Genomic DNA, 15,362 nt, shown 5'->3' with positions numbered 1-15,362 from the left:
TTCTATTCTATTCTATTCTATTCTATTCTATTCTATTCTATTCTATTCTATTCTATTCTTATTTTTTATTTTCTATTTTCTATTTTCTATTTTCTATTCTATTCTATTCTATATTCTATTTTAAGGGACGCGGTGGCTCAGTGGGTTAGGACGCTGAGCTTGTCGATCAGAAGGTCGGCAGTTTGGCGGGTCGAATCCCGAGTGCCGCGTAACAGAGTGAGCGCCTGTTACTCGTCCCAGCTTCTGCCAACCTAGCAGTTCGAAAGCACGTAAAAATGCAAGTAGAAAAATAGGGACCACTCCGGTGGGAAGGTAACAGCGTTCCGTGCGCCTTTGGCGTCTAGTCATGCCGGCCACATGACCACGGAGATGTCCTCGGACAAACGCTGGCTCTTAGGCTTTGAAACGGAGATGAGCACCGGCCCCTAGAGTTGGAAATGACTAGCATGCTTGTGCGGGGGAACCTTTACCTTTACCTATATTCTATTCTATTCATTATTCTAATCTATTCTATTCTATATTCTATTCTATTCTATATTCTATTCTGTTCTATATGCGATTCATTATTCTATTTTCTATTCTATTCTATATTCTATTTTATTCTATTCTATTCTATATTCTATTCTATTCTATATTCTACTGTGTTCTATATTCTATTCATTGTTCTATTCTACTCTATTCTATTCTATTCTATTCTATTCTATTCTATTCTATTCTATTCTATTCTATTCTATTCTATTCTATTCTATTCTATTCTATTCTATTTATTCTATTCTTATTTTAATTCTATTCTATTCTACTCTGCTCCTTTTCTATTCATATTCTATTCTATTCTATTTCTAATCCTTAAAAAAGTGTGGGTGTTTCGTTGCCCCAATTTTGCAGATGGAGAGATGGCACTGGGCTGGTGACCCCAGGCAGCCATTTTGCAACTAAAGGTTCTCCAGTGTTTTGCAGTCTGGGAATCCTGGAATGCCTGGGGGCTCCTTGTGAAAATGGGGCACTCCTTTTTATAGACTAATTTATAAAGATGACAATCAGTGTGTTGCGGTCTTCAAATGTGGAAGGCTCTGAGGATCTTTTATAATAAGCTTATGGTCCTTCTCAACTTACGACCGCCATTGGGCGGGAACTTGCATGGCTAAGCCTAAGGCAGGGGTAAGTAACCTTGGCTCTTTTATGACTGGTGGACTTCAACTCCCAGAATTCCTGAGCCATCGTGGGAGAACTATGGCTCCTTCATGACTTGTGGACTTCAACTCCCAGAATTCCTGAGCCAGCCATGCTGAGGGGAAATGGAGAGGTTTCCATGCTGAGCCATGGTGGCTCAGGAATTGTGGGAGTTGAAGTCCATGAGCCAAGGTTGCCTACCCCTGTCCTAAAGAGTCATCATGTGACTGGCCCTGATTTTTGTGACCTTTTTTTCCCTGTTGCAGTCATTAAGTGAATCCGTGCAGTTGTTAAATGAATCACATATTTGTTAAGCAAACCTGGCCTCCCTCATTGACTTGACTTTACCGACTTACTGTCAGAAGGTCACAAAAGCGGATGCTACCGTCACAAATGTGAGTCAGTTGCCAAGTGTCTGAATTTTGACCGTGGCAACGGTCGTAAGTGTGGAAAGCGGTCATAAGCCACTTTTTCTCAAGGCCGTCGTGACACTGAACGGCCACTAAATGAACCATTGAAAGTCGAGGACTGCCTGTGTAATGGGGAAGCTGGCTTTGGCATCCAGGATCTGACCATGTCTGTCAGGAATGGTATAGTAGGGTCTGCTGCTTGGGCGGGAGGAGGGGGTCAGACTAGATGACCTACAATGTCCCTTCCAACTCTGTTATGATGTGATGATTTTTTTAAAAAAATGCTTTTTTTGGGGGGGGGGTGTCTCCAGGATCTGCTGAAGCACACGCCGGCCGACCACCCCGATTACCCACTTCTGCAGGACGCCCTTCGGATTTCCCAGAATTTCCTCTCCAGCATCAATGAGGACATCGATCCTCGCAGAACGGCCGTCACTACCCCGAAAGGAGAGGCAAGTGGGCCGTTGGGTGTGATATCAGGCGTGAGGCATTTGGGGGTTCCTAAAAAAAAAAAAGACAGACTCTCTCTCTCTTTCTCTCTACACCAGAATGGGTTCCCAACCAATAGTCAGCCATGAATTCTTTCCAAAGCAGATTCCTCTCTAGGTGGAGGTTGCCAAGATTCCAAGATACACTGCCCCTGTGACTGGAGGCTCTATCAGAGTTAAGAAACCCATTCACGCGATCAGGATGAGTGCAGTGCCTCGGGAGGGAGGGAGTCGGCACGGCTGTTGTAGGGTTCTAAGGCCGTGTGTGAACATTTGTAATGTTTTAAAAATTGTTTTTAATAACGATTATTGATTTGTGGTTCATTTGTTCATTAAATTTGTTTGCCATCCGTCTCATTTTGAAGCGACTCTGGGCAGCTTTTACCGTCAGTTACCGTGAGGTAAGATGGGCGGCCTGTAAAATTTGTATATATCTATATATCATATCTATATTGTATCTATTTATCATTCTATTTGTCTATCTACATTTTATATAAAATGTATATATTTTTATATTAAAAAATTATAAAATTTACCAGCCGCCCATTTTACTTCAAGGTAACTTTATATACTGAATTATTTCTGATGATTTTAAAGATATATATATATATATATATATATATATATATATATATATATATATATATATATATGTTGTTGTTGTTGTTAGCTGCGAAGTCGTGTCCGACCCATCGCGACCCTATGGACAACATTCCTCCAGGCCTTCCTGTCCTCTACCATCTTCTGGAGTCCATTTAAGCTCACGCCTACTGCTTCAGTGACTCCATCCAGCCACCTCATTCTCTGTCGTCCCCTTCTTCTATTGCCCTCGATCTTTCCCAGCATTAGGCTCTTCTCCAGTGAGTCCTTCCTTCTCATTAGGTGGCCAAAGTACTTGAGTTTTAGCTTCAAGATCTGGCCTTCTAAAGAGCAGTCAGGATTGATCTCCTCTAGGACTGACCGGTTTGATCGCCTTGCGGTCCAAGGGACTCGCAGGAGTCTTCTCCAGCACCACAGTTCAAAGGCCTCAATTCTTTGGCGCTCAGCCTTTCTTATGGTCCAACTTTCACTGCCATACATTGCAACTGGGAAGACCATAGCCTTGACTATACGCACTTTTGTTGACAGGGTGATGTCTCTGCTTTTTAGTGTGCTGTCTAGATTTGCCATGGCTTTCCTCCCCAGGAGCAAGCGTCTTTTAATTTCTTGGCTACAGTCCCCATCTGCAGTGATCTTGGAGCCCAGGAAAATAAAATCTGTCACTACCTCCATTTCTTCCCCATCTATTTGCCAGGAATTGAGAGGGCCAGATGCCATGATCTTGGTTTTCTTAATGTTAAGTTTCAACCCAAGTTTTGCACTCTCCTTCTTCACCCGCAACAAGAGGCTCTTTAGTTCTTCTTCACTTTCTGCCATTAGAGTGGTATCATCTGCGTATCTTAGGTTGTTGATATTTCTTCCGGCAATCTTAATTCCAACTTTTGATTCATCTAGCCCTGCCTTTCTCATGATGTGCTCTGCATATAAGTTAAATAGGCAGGGCGACAGTATACAGCCTTGCCGGACTCCTTTCCCAATTTTGAACCAATCAGTGGTTCCGTGTCCAGTTCTCACTGTTGCTTCTTGACCCGCATATAGGTTTCTCAAGAGACAAATAAGATGGTCTGGTACTCCCATCTCTTTAAGAACTTGCCACAGTTTGTTATGATCCACACAATCAAAGGCTTTAGCATAGTCAATGAAGCAGAAGTAGATGTTTTTCTGGAACTCCCTAGCTTTCTCCATGATCCAGCGTATGTTGGCAATTTGATCTCTAGTTCCTCTGCCTCTTCGAAATCCTGCCTGCACTTCTGGTAGTTCTCGATCCACATACTGCTGAAGTCTAGCTTGTAGGATTTTAAGCATGACTTTACTAGCATGAGAAATGAGTGCAATGGTGCGATAGTTTGAACATTCTTTGGCACTGCCTTTCTTTGGAATTGGAATGTAAACTGATCTTTTCCAATCCTGTGGCCATTGTTGAGTTTTCCAAATTTGCTGGCAAATTGAGTGTAGCACTTTTACTGCATTGTCTTTTAAGATTTTGAATAGCTCAGCTGGAATACTGTCACTTCCACTAGCTTTGTTGTTGCTCAGCATTTCTAAGGCCCACTTTACTTCACATTCTAGGATGTCTGGCTCGAGGTCAGTGACCACCTCATTGTGATTATCAGGGACGTTAAGCTCATTCTTGTATAGTTCTTCTGTGTAATTTTGCCACCTCTTCTTAATCTCTTCTGCCTCTGTTAGGTCCCTGCCATTTTGGTCCTTTATCATGCCCATTTTTGCATTAAACGTTCCCTTCATTTCTCCAATTTTCTTGAAAAGATCTCTGGTCCTCCCTATTCTATTATTTTCTTCTATTTCTTTGCACTGTTCATTTAAGAAGGCATTCTTATCTCTTCTAGCTATTCTCTGGAATTCTGCATTCAATTGGGTGTATCTTTCTTTTTCTCCCTTGCCTTTCGCTTCCCTCCTTTCCTCAGCTATTTGCAAAGCTTCCTCAGACAGCCATTTTGCTTTCTTGCATTTCTTTTTCTTTGGGATGGTTTTGGTTGCTACCTCTTGTACAATGTCGCGAACCTCTGTCCATAGTTCTTCAGGCACTCTGTCTATCAGATCTAATTCCTTAAATCTATTTGTCACCTCTACTGTATATTCAACAGGGATATGATTTAATTCATACCTGAGTGGCCTAGTGCTTTTCCCTACTTTCTTCAGTTTAAGCCTAAACTTTGCAAGGAGAAGCTCATGGTCTGAGCCACAGTCAGCTCCTGGTCTTGTTTTTACTGACTGTATAGAGCTTCTCCATCTTTGGCTGCAGAGCATATAATCAATCTGATTTCTGTGTTGACCATCTGGTGATGTCCATGTGTAGAGCCGTCTCTTGGGTTGTTGGAAAAGAGTGTTTGCTATGACCATTGTATTCTCTTGACAGAATTCTATCAGCCTGTGCCCTGCTTCATTTTGCACTCCAAGGCCAAACTTGCCTGTTATTCCAGTTATCTTTTGGCTTCCTACTTTAGCATTCCAATCCCCCATGATGATAAGAACATCATTTTTTGGTGTTAGTTCTATAAGGTGCTGTAGTGCTTCATAGAACTGGTCAATTTCATCCTCTTCAGCACTGGTGGTTGGGGCATAGACCTGGACTACTGTGATATTGAATGGTTTGCCTTGGATTCGAACTGAGATCATTCTGTCATTTTGAGGATTGTATCCCAGTATTGCTTTTCCTACTCTTTTATTGACTATGAAGGCTACTCCATTTCTTCTGAAGGATTCTTGCCCACAGTAGTATACGTGATGGTCATCTGAATTAAATTCACCCATTCCTGTCCATTTTAGTTCGCTGATACCTAAGATGTCAATGTTCAGTCTTGTCATCTCTTGTTTGACCACGTCCAGTTTTCCTTGATTCATGGATCTTACATTCCAGGTTCCTATGGAGAAAAAATCTTTACAGCATCGGACTTTCCTTTCACCACCAGACATATCCACAGCTGAGCGTCCTTTCGGCTTTGGCCCAGTCGCTTCATTCTTTCTGGCGCTACTAGTACTAGCCCTCTGCTCTTCCCCAGTAGCATATTGGACACCTTCCGACCTGAGGGGCTCATCTTCCAGCGTCATATCGTTTTGCCTTTTGGTACTGTCCATAGGGTTTTCATGGCAAAGATACTGGAGTGGTTTGCCATTTCCTTCTCCAGTGGATCACGTTTTGTCAGAACTCTCTGCTATGACCTGTCCGTCTTGGGTGGCCCTGCACGGCATAGCTCATAGCTTCATTGAATTACGCAAGCCCCTTCGCCACGACAAGGCAGTAATCCATGAAGGGGATATATATATATATATATATATATATATATATATATATATATAGAGAGAGAGAGAGAGAGAGAGAGAGAGAGAGAGAGAGAGAGAGAGAGAGAGAGAGAGAGATCTATCTATCTATCTATCTATCTAAAATTTACAGGCTGTCCATCTTACCTCAAAGTAACTGATTTATTTCTGATGATTTTAAAGCATAGATTATTAAAATCATCAGAAATAAATCAAAGTTACTTTGAGGTAAGATGGACAGCCTGTAAAATTGATAGATAGATTAGCTGTAATATATTACTCTATACATCTATATACTGTAACTACAGGTTGCTTCTTTGCTTAGGGAGGGGATTGTAACCTCAAATCCTAATTCTATAGAGATAGATAGATAGATAGATAGATAGATAGATAGATAGATAGATAGATAGATAGACAGACAGACAGACAGACAGACAGACAGACAGACAGACAGACAGACAAACTGACTGGGATGGATGGATGGATGGATGGATGGATGGATGGATAGATGGGTGGGTGGGTGGGTGGGTGGGTGGGTAGGTAGACTAATAGATAGATAGACAGACAGACTAATAGACAGAGAGATAGAAGACTGACTGCAATAAATAGACAGACTGTAATAAATAGACAAATAAATAGATGATAGATTAGATAGATAGATAGATAATTAAAATAATCAGAAATAGATATCCCTAACCCCACCAAATGACAATGCAATGAAAGTAAAAAATCATGTGTTTTTTTTACAACGAATGGTTTGTAATTTTTTTTTTAACATTGGGGTTCTATTTGATTGTTGTACGCTGCTCAGAGTTGCTTTGAAACAAAATGGAGGGCTATATAAATTTGATTGACGGATTTAGGAAATGAATTTGATGCCTGCAGCAACCTCTCCGTTGCTGCGAGGTAAGAATCGGTGATTCAACCTAGAATTAAGCCCTGATTTCCCAGGCCGTCCTTGGCGTTCCGATGTCCCCAGTTTCCCAGTTAGTCTCCGAGCATGCCGTTCGGAGCGGGCCTTATCCTGTCCTATAGGAAAAGCCACAGTGCCTTTCTGGAGTTATGGGGTTGTGGGTTTGTTTGTTTTTTTAAAGCATTCTTCCTCTTTTGCAGACCCGCCAACTGGTCAAGGATGGCTTCCTGGTTGAGGTGGCGGAGGGGTCTCGCAAGCTGCGCCACGTCTTCCTATTTACGGACGTCTTGCTCTGCGCCAAGTTGAAGAAGACGGGCGTCGGGTGAGGCTTGGGGGAAGAGGGAGGGCTGCGAAGAAGCCGTGGGGAGAAGAGACCCTGTGGGGAAATGATTAAAGCACAATTTCCTAACCTTGGCCGCTTTTGAGACTGGCTGGGGAATTCTTGGAATTCCACATGTCTTAAAGTGGCCCAATTGGAAAATACTAGATTAGAGAATAGAATGGAATGGAATGGAATGGAATAGAATAGAATAGAATAGAATAGAATAGAATAGAATAGAATAGAATAGAATAGAATAGAATAGAATAGAATAGAATAGAATAGAATAGAATAGAATAAGGCAGGGGTGTCAAACTCAATTTCATTGAGGGCCGCATCAGCATTGCAGTTGCCCTCAGGGGGCCGGTGGGTATGGCCAGGGTGGGCATGGCCTACTGGGTGGGCGTGGCTAGTGTGTGTGTGGCCTACTGGGTGGGCGTGGCCAGCTCTAAATCGTTGGCATCAAGGGTGCCTATGGGGGCCTGGGCAGGAGTGGGTCAGATCTGGGGGTCTCTGGCAGAAGGAGGGTCTCTGGGCCAGGGCCAAGGCAGCGGGGGCCGTTCCCTCACTGTTTCCAGGATGGCTTCGCGGGCCGCATGAAACCACTTCGCGGGCCGGATCCGGCCCCCGGGCCTTGTCTTTGACATGTCTGGAATAAGGGATGCGGTGGCTCAGTGGGTTAGGACACTGAGCTTGTCGATCAGAAGGTCGGCAGTTTGGCAGGTCGAATCCCGAGTGCCGCGTAACAGAGTGAGCGCCTGTTACTCGTCCCAGCTTCTGCCAACCTAGCAGTTCAAAAGCACGTAAAAATGCAAGTAGAAAAATAGGGACCACTATGGTGGGAAGGTAACAGTGTTCCGTGCGCCTTTGGTGTCTAGTCATGCCGGCCACATGACCACGGAGACGTCCTCGGACAAGCGGCTTTGAAACGGAGATGAGCACCGGCCCCTAGAGTCGGAAACGACTAGCACGCATGTGCGGGGGAACCTTTGCCTTTACATAGGATAGGATAGGATAGGATAGGATAGGATAGGATAGGATGGGATGGGATAGGATAGGATAGGATAGGATAGGATAGGATAGGATAAAATGGAAAATGGAAAATGGAAAATGGAAAATGGAAAATGGAAAATGGAAAGGAATGTAGTGGAATGGAACAGAACAAAATAGAAAATAGAAAAGAATAATATTAGAATAGAATAGAAAATATTAAATGGAATAGAATAGAATAATATTAGAATAGAATAAAAAATAGAATGGAATAGGATAGAATGTAATGTAATGTAATGGAATGGAATGGAATAGAATAGAATAGAATGGGATGGGATGGGATAGAATTAATAGTCAGCCATATAAAAAAGGATTTCCCTGTCCATGTGGTTTGGATAAAAGATAAGTGCAGGCTGAGTCTTGGTGGGTCCTTGGATTTTTCTTGGCCCACAATATGGAAGTGAGCTCTCTGGGTTCTCCTGGTGGCCTCCCATCCTGGCTGGATTGTCCTACTATGTTGATTTTGGGCTGGGCCAGACCGTTCCGGAGCCAGTTCAGGCTAAGCTTGGCCTTCCCTCCACAGAAAACACCAGCAGTATGAGTGCAAGTGGTACATTCCGTTGGCCGAGCTGGTCTTCCCTTCCCTGGAAGAGTCTGACCTGTGTCCACACGTCCAGGCCATGCCTGACCACGACCTGGAAGACATGAAAATCAAGATCTCCTCCATGAAGAGCGAAGTGCTGAAGGAGGTCGGTGGATTCGCTTATAACGACCGACTGCGTGTTTCATTTAAGAACAGCTGCTGGCTTTAGCTTGTGGGAGAATCGGATTCCAAGAGGTTGTCATGGGTTAAAGTCTGTGTGTGTGTGTGTGTGTGTGTGTGTCAGTCCTTCAAGGGAGATCAGGTCACAAAATAACCGCCCCCCCCCTTCAACTACCGGGAAAAACACCCACGGAATAAGTGTAGTCCTCAGCTTATGACCACAATTGAGCCTAAAATTTAAGCGCGACAGATGTTAAGTGACTTTCGCTCCATTTTACGACGTTTCCTGGCACCGTGTTTGAGCAAAACGCTGCAGTTCTTATTAGAAACACGGTCGGGAATCGAATCTGGCCTCCCCCGTTGACTATTTGTCGGAAGGTCACAAAAGGGAATTACACCCTGGCCGTCGTAAGTATGAGTCAGTTGCCAAGTGCCTGAATTCTGATGACGTGACCACAAGGATGCTGCAACAGTGGTTGAGTGTGAAAAACAGCCATAAGTTACTTTTTTGGGGTGCCGTTGTAACTTTGAACGGTCACTAAGCGAATAGTTGCTAGTTGAGGACTGTCTGCACTAGGACTCAGCTTACTTGATAGAAGAATAAGCAGAATCTTGAAAGTTTGACAGTATTTCCTCATTTTACTCTCTTTGATACATTAGAGAATCAAGAAAGGACCACCCTGAGTTTCTTTCTCACGCGGCCTTGTTTTCCCGGGTGCAGTTCACGTTTCCTTAAGGACAGTGGTGGGATTCAAATACCTGAACAACCGGTTCTCTTATTGGATGCAGGCCTAGAACGAACTTGCGGAAGTGGCATCCATGCACTTCTGGCAGCCGTTCTAGGCCTGGGTGGCCTCCTCCAGGCCTCCCAGGCCCAGAGCAAACTTCTGGAAGTGGCATCCATGCACTACTGGTGGCTGTTCTAGGCCTGAGAGGCCTCCTCCGGACCTCTGAGGCCCAGAAGGGACTTATGGAAGTGGCATCCATGCACTTCTGGCGGGCCGTTCTAGGCCTGGGAGCCCTCCTGTGGGCCTCCGAGGCCCAGAAGGGACTTCTGGAAGTGGCATCCATGCACTTCTGGCGGGCTGTTCTAGGCCTGGGAGGCCTCCTCCAGGCGTCCGAGGCCCAAAACAGACTTATGGAAGTGGTATCTATGCATTTCTGGTGGGCCGTTCTAGGCCTGGGAGGTCACCTCCTTGTCTCCGAGGCTGAGAACGGACTTCCGGAATGGCATCCATGCACTTCTGGTGGGCCGTTCTAGGCCTGGGTTGCCTCCTCCAGGCCACCCAGGCCCAGAACGAACTTCTGGAAGTGGCATCCATGCACTTCTGGTGGGCCGTTCTAGGCCTGGGTGGCCTCCTCCAGGCCTCACAGGCCCAGAGCAAACTTCCGGAAGTGGCATCCATGCACTACTGGTGGCTGTTCTAGGCCTGAGAGGCCTCCTCCGGACCTCCGAGGCCCAGAAGGGACTTATGGAAGTGGCATCCATGCACTTCTGGCGGGCCGTTCTAGGCTTGGGTGGCCTCCTCCAGGCCTCCCAGGCCCAGAGCAAACTTCCGGAAGTGGCATCCATGCACTACTGGTGGCTGTTCTAGGCCTGAGAGGCCTCCTCCAGACCTCCGAGGCCCAGAAGGGACTTATGGAAGTGGCATCCATGCACTTCTGGCGGGCCGTTCTAGGCTTGGGTGGCCTCCTCCAGGCCTCCCAGGCCCAGAGCAAACTTCCGGAAGTGGCATCCATGCACTACTGGTGGCTGTTCTAGGCCTGAGAGGCCTCCTCCGGACCTCCGAGGCCCAGAAGGGACTTATGGAAGTGGCATCCATGCACTTCTGGCGGGCCGTTCTAGGCCTGGGTGGCCTCCTCCAGGCCTCCCAGGCCCAGAGCGAACTTCCGAAAGTGGCATCCATGCACTTCTGGCGGGCTGTTCTAGGCCTGGGTGGCCTCCTCCAGGCCTCCCAGGCCCAGAGCGAACTTCCGGAAGTGGCATCCATGCACTTCTGGCGGGCTGTTCTAGGCCTGGGTGGCCTCCTCCAGGCCTCCCAGGCCCAGAGCAAACTTCCGGAAGTGGCATCCATGCACTTCTGGCGGGCCGTTCTAGGACCCTCCCAGGCCTAGAATGGACTTCCGGAAGCGGTGTTCATTCAGCCGGTTCTCCGAACTCAGCAAAATTTAGCTACCGGTTCTAGTGAACCGGTACAAACCGGCTGAACCCCACCACTGCTTAAGGGTCGCTGCATATACCTTCTCCAAGGTCCTCTCTGTGCAGATATGGAGGAGGGAGCCTCAGGATGTGGGGCTGAGACCTTTTGGCCAAGGGTCCAGCTGGGAGGTTTGGTTCAGCTGTCCTAAGTCCTCCTCTTCCTCCTCCTCTTCTTCCTCCACAGAAGGCGAATAAAGGCCAGAGCCGAGCCATGGAGCGCCTCAAGAAGAAAATGTTCGACAACGAGTTTTGGTTGCTGCTCAACTCGCCCTCCATCCCCTTGCGCATCCACAACCGCAACGGCAAGGTAGGAAGTGGGGATGAGAAGGGGTGACTTGAAGCAACAGATGGAAACTAATCCAGGAGAGAAGCAACCTGGAACTAAGGAGAAATTTCCTGACAGTTAGAACAATTAACCAGTGGAACTCCTTGCCTCCAGAAGTGGTGAATGCTCCAACACTGGAAGTTTTTAAGAAGAGACTGGACAGCCATTTGTCTGAAATAATATAGGGTTTCCTGCCTGAGCAGGAGGTTGGACTAGATGACCTCCAAGGTCCCTTCCAACTTTATTATTATTATTATTATTATTATTATTATTATTATTATTATTATTATTATTATTATTATTGTTGTTGTTGTTGTTGTTGTTGTTGTTGTTGTTGTTGTTGTTATTATTATTATTATTATTAAACAACCTGCCTCCAGAAGTGGTGAATGCTCCAACACTGGAAGTTTTTAAGAAGAGACTGGACAGCCATTTGTCCGAAATGGTATAGGGTTTCCTGCCAGAGCAGGGGGTTGGACTAGATGACCTCCAAGGTCCCTTCCAACTTTGTTGTTGTTGTTGTTGTTGTTGTTATTATTATTATTATTATCTGGAACAGGCACAATTTCAGCTACTTGGGGAGAAAGTGCATTTCCCATGGATCCCCTGAGGCTTTCTGGGGCTTACCAATTTGCAAAAGTCAACTTGAGACCGTGGGGTTTTTCGGAACTCGGTTGTTCTCTTGCAGCACCAAAGACCCCGTAGTAGTTCTCCTCCTCCTCCTCCTCCTCCTCCCCTCCCTACCTCCTCCTCCTTCAGCCCTCCTTCTCCTCTTCCCCTTCTTTTTCTCCTCCTCTTCCTCCTCCTGCTCTTCCTCCTTCTCTTCCTCCTCCTCCCCTCCTTCTCTTCCCTTCTTTTCCTGTTCTCCTCCTCCTCCTTCTCCTCTCCCTCCCTCCTCCTCCTCCTGCCCTCCTCCTCTTCCCCTTCTCCTCCTCCTCTTCCTCCTCCTGCTCCTCCTCCTTCTCCTTTTCCTCCTCCCTTCTTCTCTTCCTCCTCCTCCTCCTGCTCTTCCCTTCCTCTTCCTCCTCCCTCCCTCCTCCCATCCTTCTTCTCTTCTTCCCCTTCTCCTCCTCCTCCACTCTGCAAACCCCCCTCCCTTCCAGCACTGATGATGTTACCTAGTTGGGTTGTGAAACATCTGCAAGAAAGCCACCCAGCTCAGAGACCACCCAGGACCACACAGTCTTCCTCTTCCTCCTCCTCCTCCTCCTCCTCCCCCCTCCTCCTCCTCTTCCTCCTCCTCCCTTCCAGCACTGATGATGTTACCTAGTTGGGTCGTGAAACGTCTGCAAGAAAACCACCCAGACTCAGAGAGACCACCCGGGACCCCACAACTCTCCCTAGGGAATTGCCACACCCCTTTGACAAAGCCCCTTTTCTTGCTCTCTCTGGTCATCCTAGAGCTACCTCTTCCTTCTGTCCTCGGACTACGAGCGGTCAGAGTGGCGGGAGGCGATCCAGAAACTGCAGAAGAAAGGTAAGCCTTCAGGTGGTCGATCCAGCCCCTGAGTCCACCTTGGTTTTTTTCAGCCGGTGGTCTTATGAAACGAGAGGTTCCCGGGGTGGAACTTCTCCTGGGTTGCTAGGGGCTTCCCGCGGAGGTTCAAGAGCGTCCCCGTGCTTCCTCGGGGATATTATTCCCCCCGTTTTTCTGTGGGCGAGGCTGACCTTGGAGTCACGGGATCTGGAAGAAGGAATGGCAGAAGCGGTGGGTGGTTAGTCAAAAAGAGAGTCAACCTAGAACATAGCCACCAGCGGACTAAGTCCAGCCTTCCTTGAGTGCCGTTGACCCCTAACTAACTAAGTAGATGCTGGCTGTTAGCTGAGAATAAATCATGTGTGTAGCTTATGCTGCAGTGAATCCATTTAAGTGGACCTGGTGCTTTGCGCCTGAGAAGGAGGACAGGAAATGGGAAGGGGAAAAAGAGGGAGGGAGGGAGGGAGGAGAAAGGAGGCTGAAAAAGGAAGGAAGAGGGAGGGAGGGAAGGAAGGAAGAAGGGAGGGAGGGAGGAGAAAGAAGGCTGAAAAAGGAAGGAAGGAAGAGGGAGGGAGGGAAGGAAGGAAGAAGAGGGAGGGAGGGAAGGAAGGAAGAAGGGAGGGAGGGAGAGAGAAAGAAGGGAGGGAGGGAGGCAGGGAGAGAAAAAGGAAGGGAGGAAGGAGAAAGAAGGCTGAAGAAGGAGGGAGGGAGGGAGGAAGGGAGAAGGGAGGGAGGGAGGAGAAAGGGCTGAAAAAGGAAGGAAGGGGGGAGAGGGAAGGAAGGAAGAAGGGAGGGAGGGAGGGAGGGAGGAGAAAAGGCTGAAAAAGGAAGGAAGAGGGAGGGAGGTTGGGAGAAAAAAGGGAGGGAGGGAGGGAGGCAGGGAGAGAAAAAGGGAGGAAGGAGAAAGAAGGCTGAAGAAGGAGGGAGGGAGGAAGGGAGGAGGAGAAAGAAGGCTGAAAAAGGAAGGAAGGGGGGAGAGGGAAGGAAGGAAGAAGGGAGGCAGGGAGAAAGAAGGGAGGAAGGAGAAAGAAGGCTGAAAAAGGAAGGAAGGGAAGGAAGGGGGAGGGAAGGAAGGAGGGAAGAAGGAAGGGAGGGAGAAAGGAGAAAGGAAGGAGAAAGAAGGCTGAAAAAGGAAGGAAGGAAGGAAAGGGGGGAGGGAAAGAAGAAGGGAGGAAGGGAGAAAAAGGAATGGAGGGTGGGAGGAAGGCTGAAAAACGGAAGGCGGGAGGAAAGGAAGGAGAGAAAAAAGGCTGAAAAAGAGGAGGGAAGGAAAGGAAGGCACAAAACATAAAAGGGAAAAAGACGAGACGAACAAGATGAGAAGTAGGGTAAGGAGTGGCAGAAACCAGGGGCGGAGTCAAGAAAGGCTCCAGCCTAGAATCTCTACGTAGCCACAACTGAACGCAGTCCAACCTCCCTCGAGGGCGTCGGCCCCATCTAACTCCAAGCAGGTGCGAATGGTTAGTTGAGAAGACACCCCGCGCAGAGGCTTTTAACAGGAAATGGGTTTAATTGGACCTTCCCGCCTGGCATTAATCTTGCTCAACTCTTGGTGCTAGCACCTGCTCAGAGTCCGATAAAGCTCCACGGCATTCAAGGAGGGCCGGGCTGAGTTTGCTTGTGGCTACGCAGGGATTCTAGGCTTCTTCCTCTTTTGACTCCGCCCCCCCGGTCCTTTTCGGACAAAGGATGCTTCCGTAGAGCTTCTGTCGCATCCTTGTGACTTGTGCTGCCGTTTTTGCGCCCTCCTCTCCCCAAAGCTGCTGCCCTTCTAATCTCTTCCCATAATGACACCCCCCCCACACACACACACATACACACATTCCTCCGCTCCCCACGCCCAGCCAGGAGACTCTCCGTGTTCCTGGCCTTTTGCTAAACCTTTGCAATCCCCCCCTTAGACCTCCAGACCTTTGTGCTAAGTTCTGTGGAGCTGCAGTATCTGATGGGATCCTGTTTCAAGTTGCGGACGGTGCACAACATCCCTCTGACCAGCAACACGGACGGTGAGTGCGCTTTGGCCCCTGGCACCTTCTTGTCACATGATTGCAAGTTGCGCGTTCGGCAACCGGCTTCCGTTTGCGACCGATTGCAGCCTCCCACAGTCATTTAGAAAGAGGGCAGAGAAGAGCAGCAAAGATGATTAGATGGCTGGAGTTTAAAACAGACAAGGAAGGGTTGCCGGAATTGGGTATGTCTCTAGTTTAATGAAGAGAAAGACGAGGGGGGACATGATAGCAGGATTCCAGTATCTCAGGGGCTACCCCAAAGAATAGGGAGTCAAGCTCTTCTCCAAAACCCCTGAAGGCAGGACAAGAAGCAACGGATGGAAACTAGTCAAGGAGAGAAGCAACCTAGAACTAAGGAGAAACTTCCTGACAGTGAGAACAATTAACCAGTGGAACCACCTGCCTCCAGAAGCGGTGAA

At 47.4% G+C, this 15,362-nt stretch overlaps 2 protein-coding genes across 4 annotated transcripts in view; one reads left to right on the top strand and one right to left on the bottom strand.

The window, feature by feature from the left end:
• Nucleotides 1–15,362, top strand: part of ABR (ABR activator of RhoGEF and GTPase) — a 182,490-nt gene that overhangs the window by 100,865 nt on the left and 66,263 nt on the right. For all 3 annotated transcript variants that reach the window (XM_081337907.1, XM_081337905.1, XM_081337906.1), the window contains 6 exons: nucleotides 1,892–2,032; nucleotides 7,061–7,182; nucleotides 8,753–8,918; nucleotides 11,317–11,439; nucleotides 12,859–12,934; nucleotides 14,836–14,940. In XM_081337907.1, coding sequence (XP_081194033.1) covers nucleotides 1,892–2,032; nucleotides 7,061–7,182; nucleotides 8,753–8,918; nucleotides 11,317–11,439; nucleotides 12,859–12,934; nucleotides 14,836–14,940 — 733 coding nt within the window. The remainder of the gene's footprint in view (nucleotides 1–1,891; nucleotides 2,033–7,060; nucleotides 7,183–8,752; nucleotides 8,919–11,316; nucleotides 11,440–12,858; nucleotides 12,935–14,835; nucleotides 14,941–15,362) is intronic.
• The window catches only part of LOC308660160 (uncharacterized protein), a gene marked incomplete at its 5' end in the record, with an annotated part of 159,864 nt that overhangs the window by 123,663 nt on the left and 20,839 nt on the right, over nucleotides 1–15,362 (bottom strand). The window lies entirely within an intron of this gene.

The sequence above is a fragment of the Vipera berus genome (genome assembly GCF_964194415.1).
Source record: "Vipera berus genome assembly, chromosome: 1".
Classification (NCBI taxonomy): domain Eukaryota; kingdom Metazoa; phylum Chordata; class Lepidosauria; order Squamata; family Viperidae; genus Vipera; species Vipera berus.
This window is presented reverse-complemented; position numbering and strand designations above follow the sequence as displayed.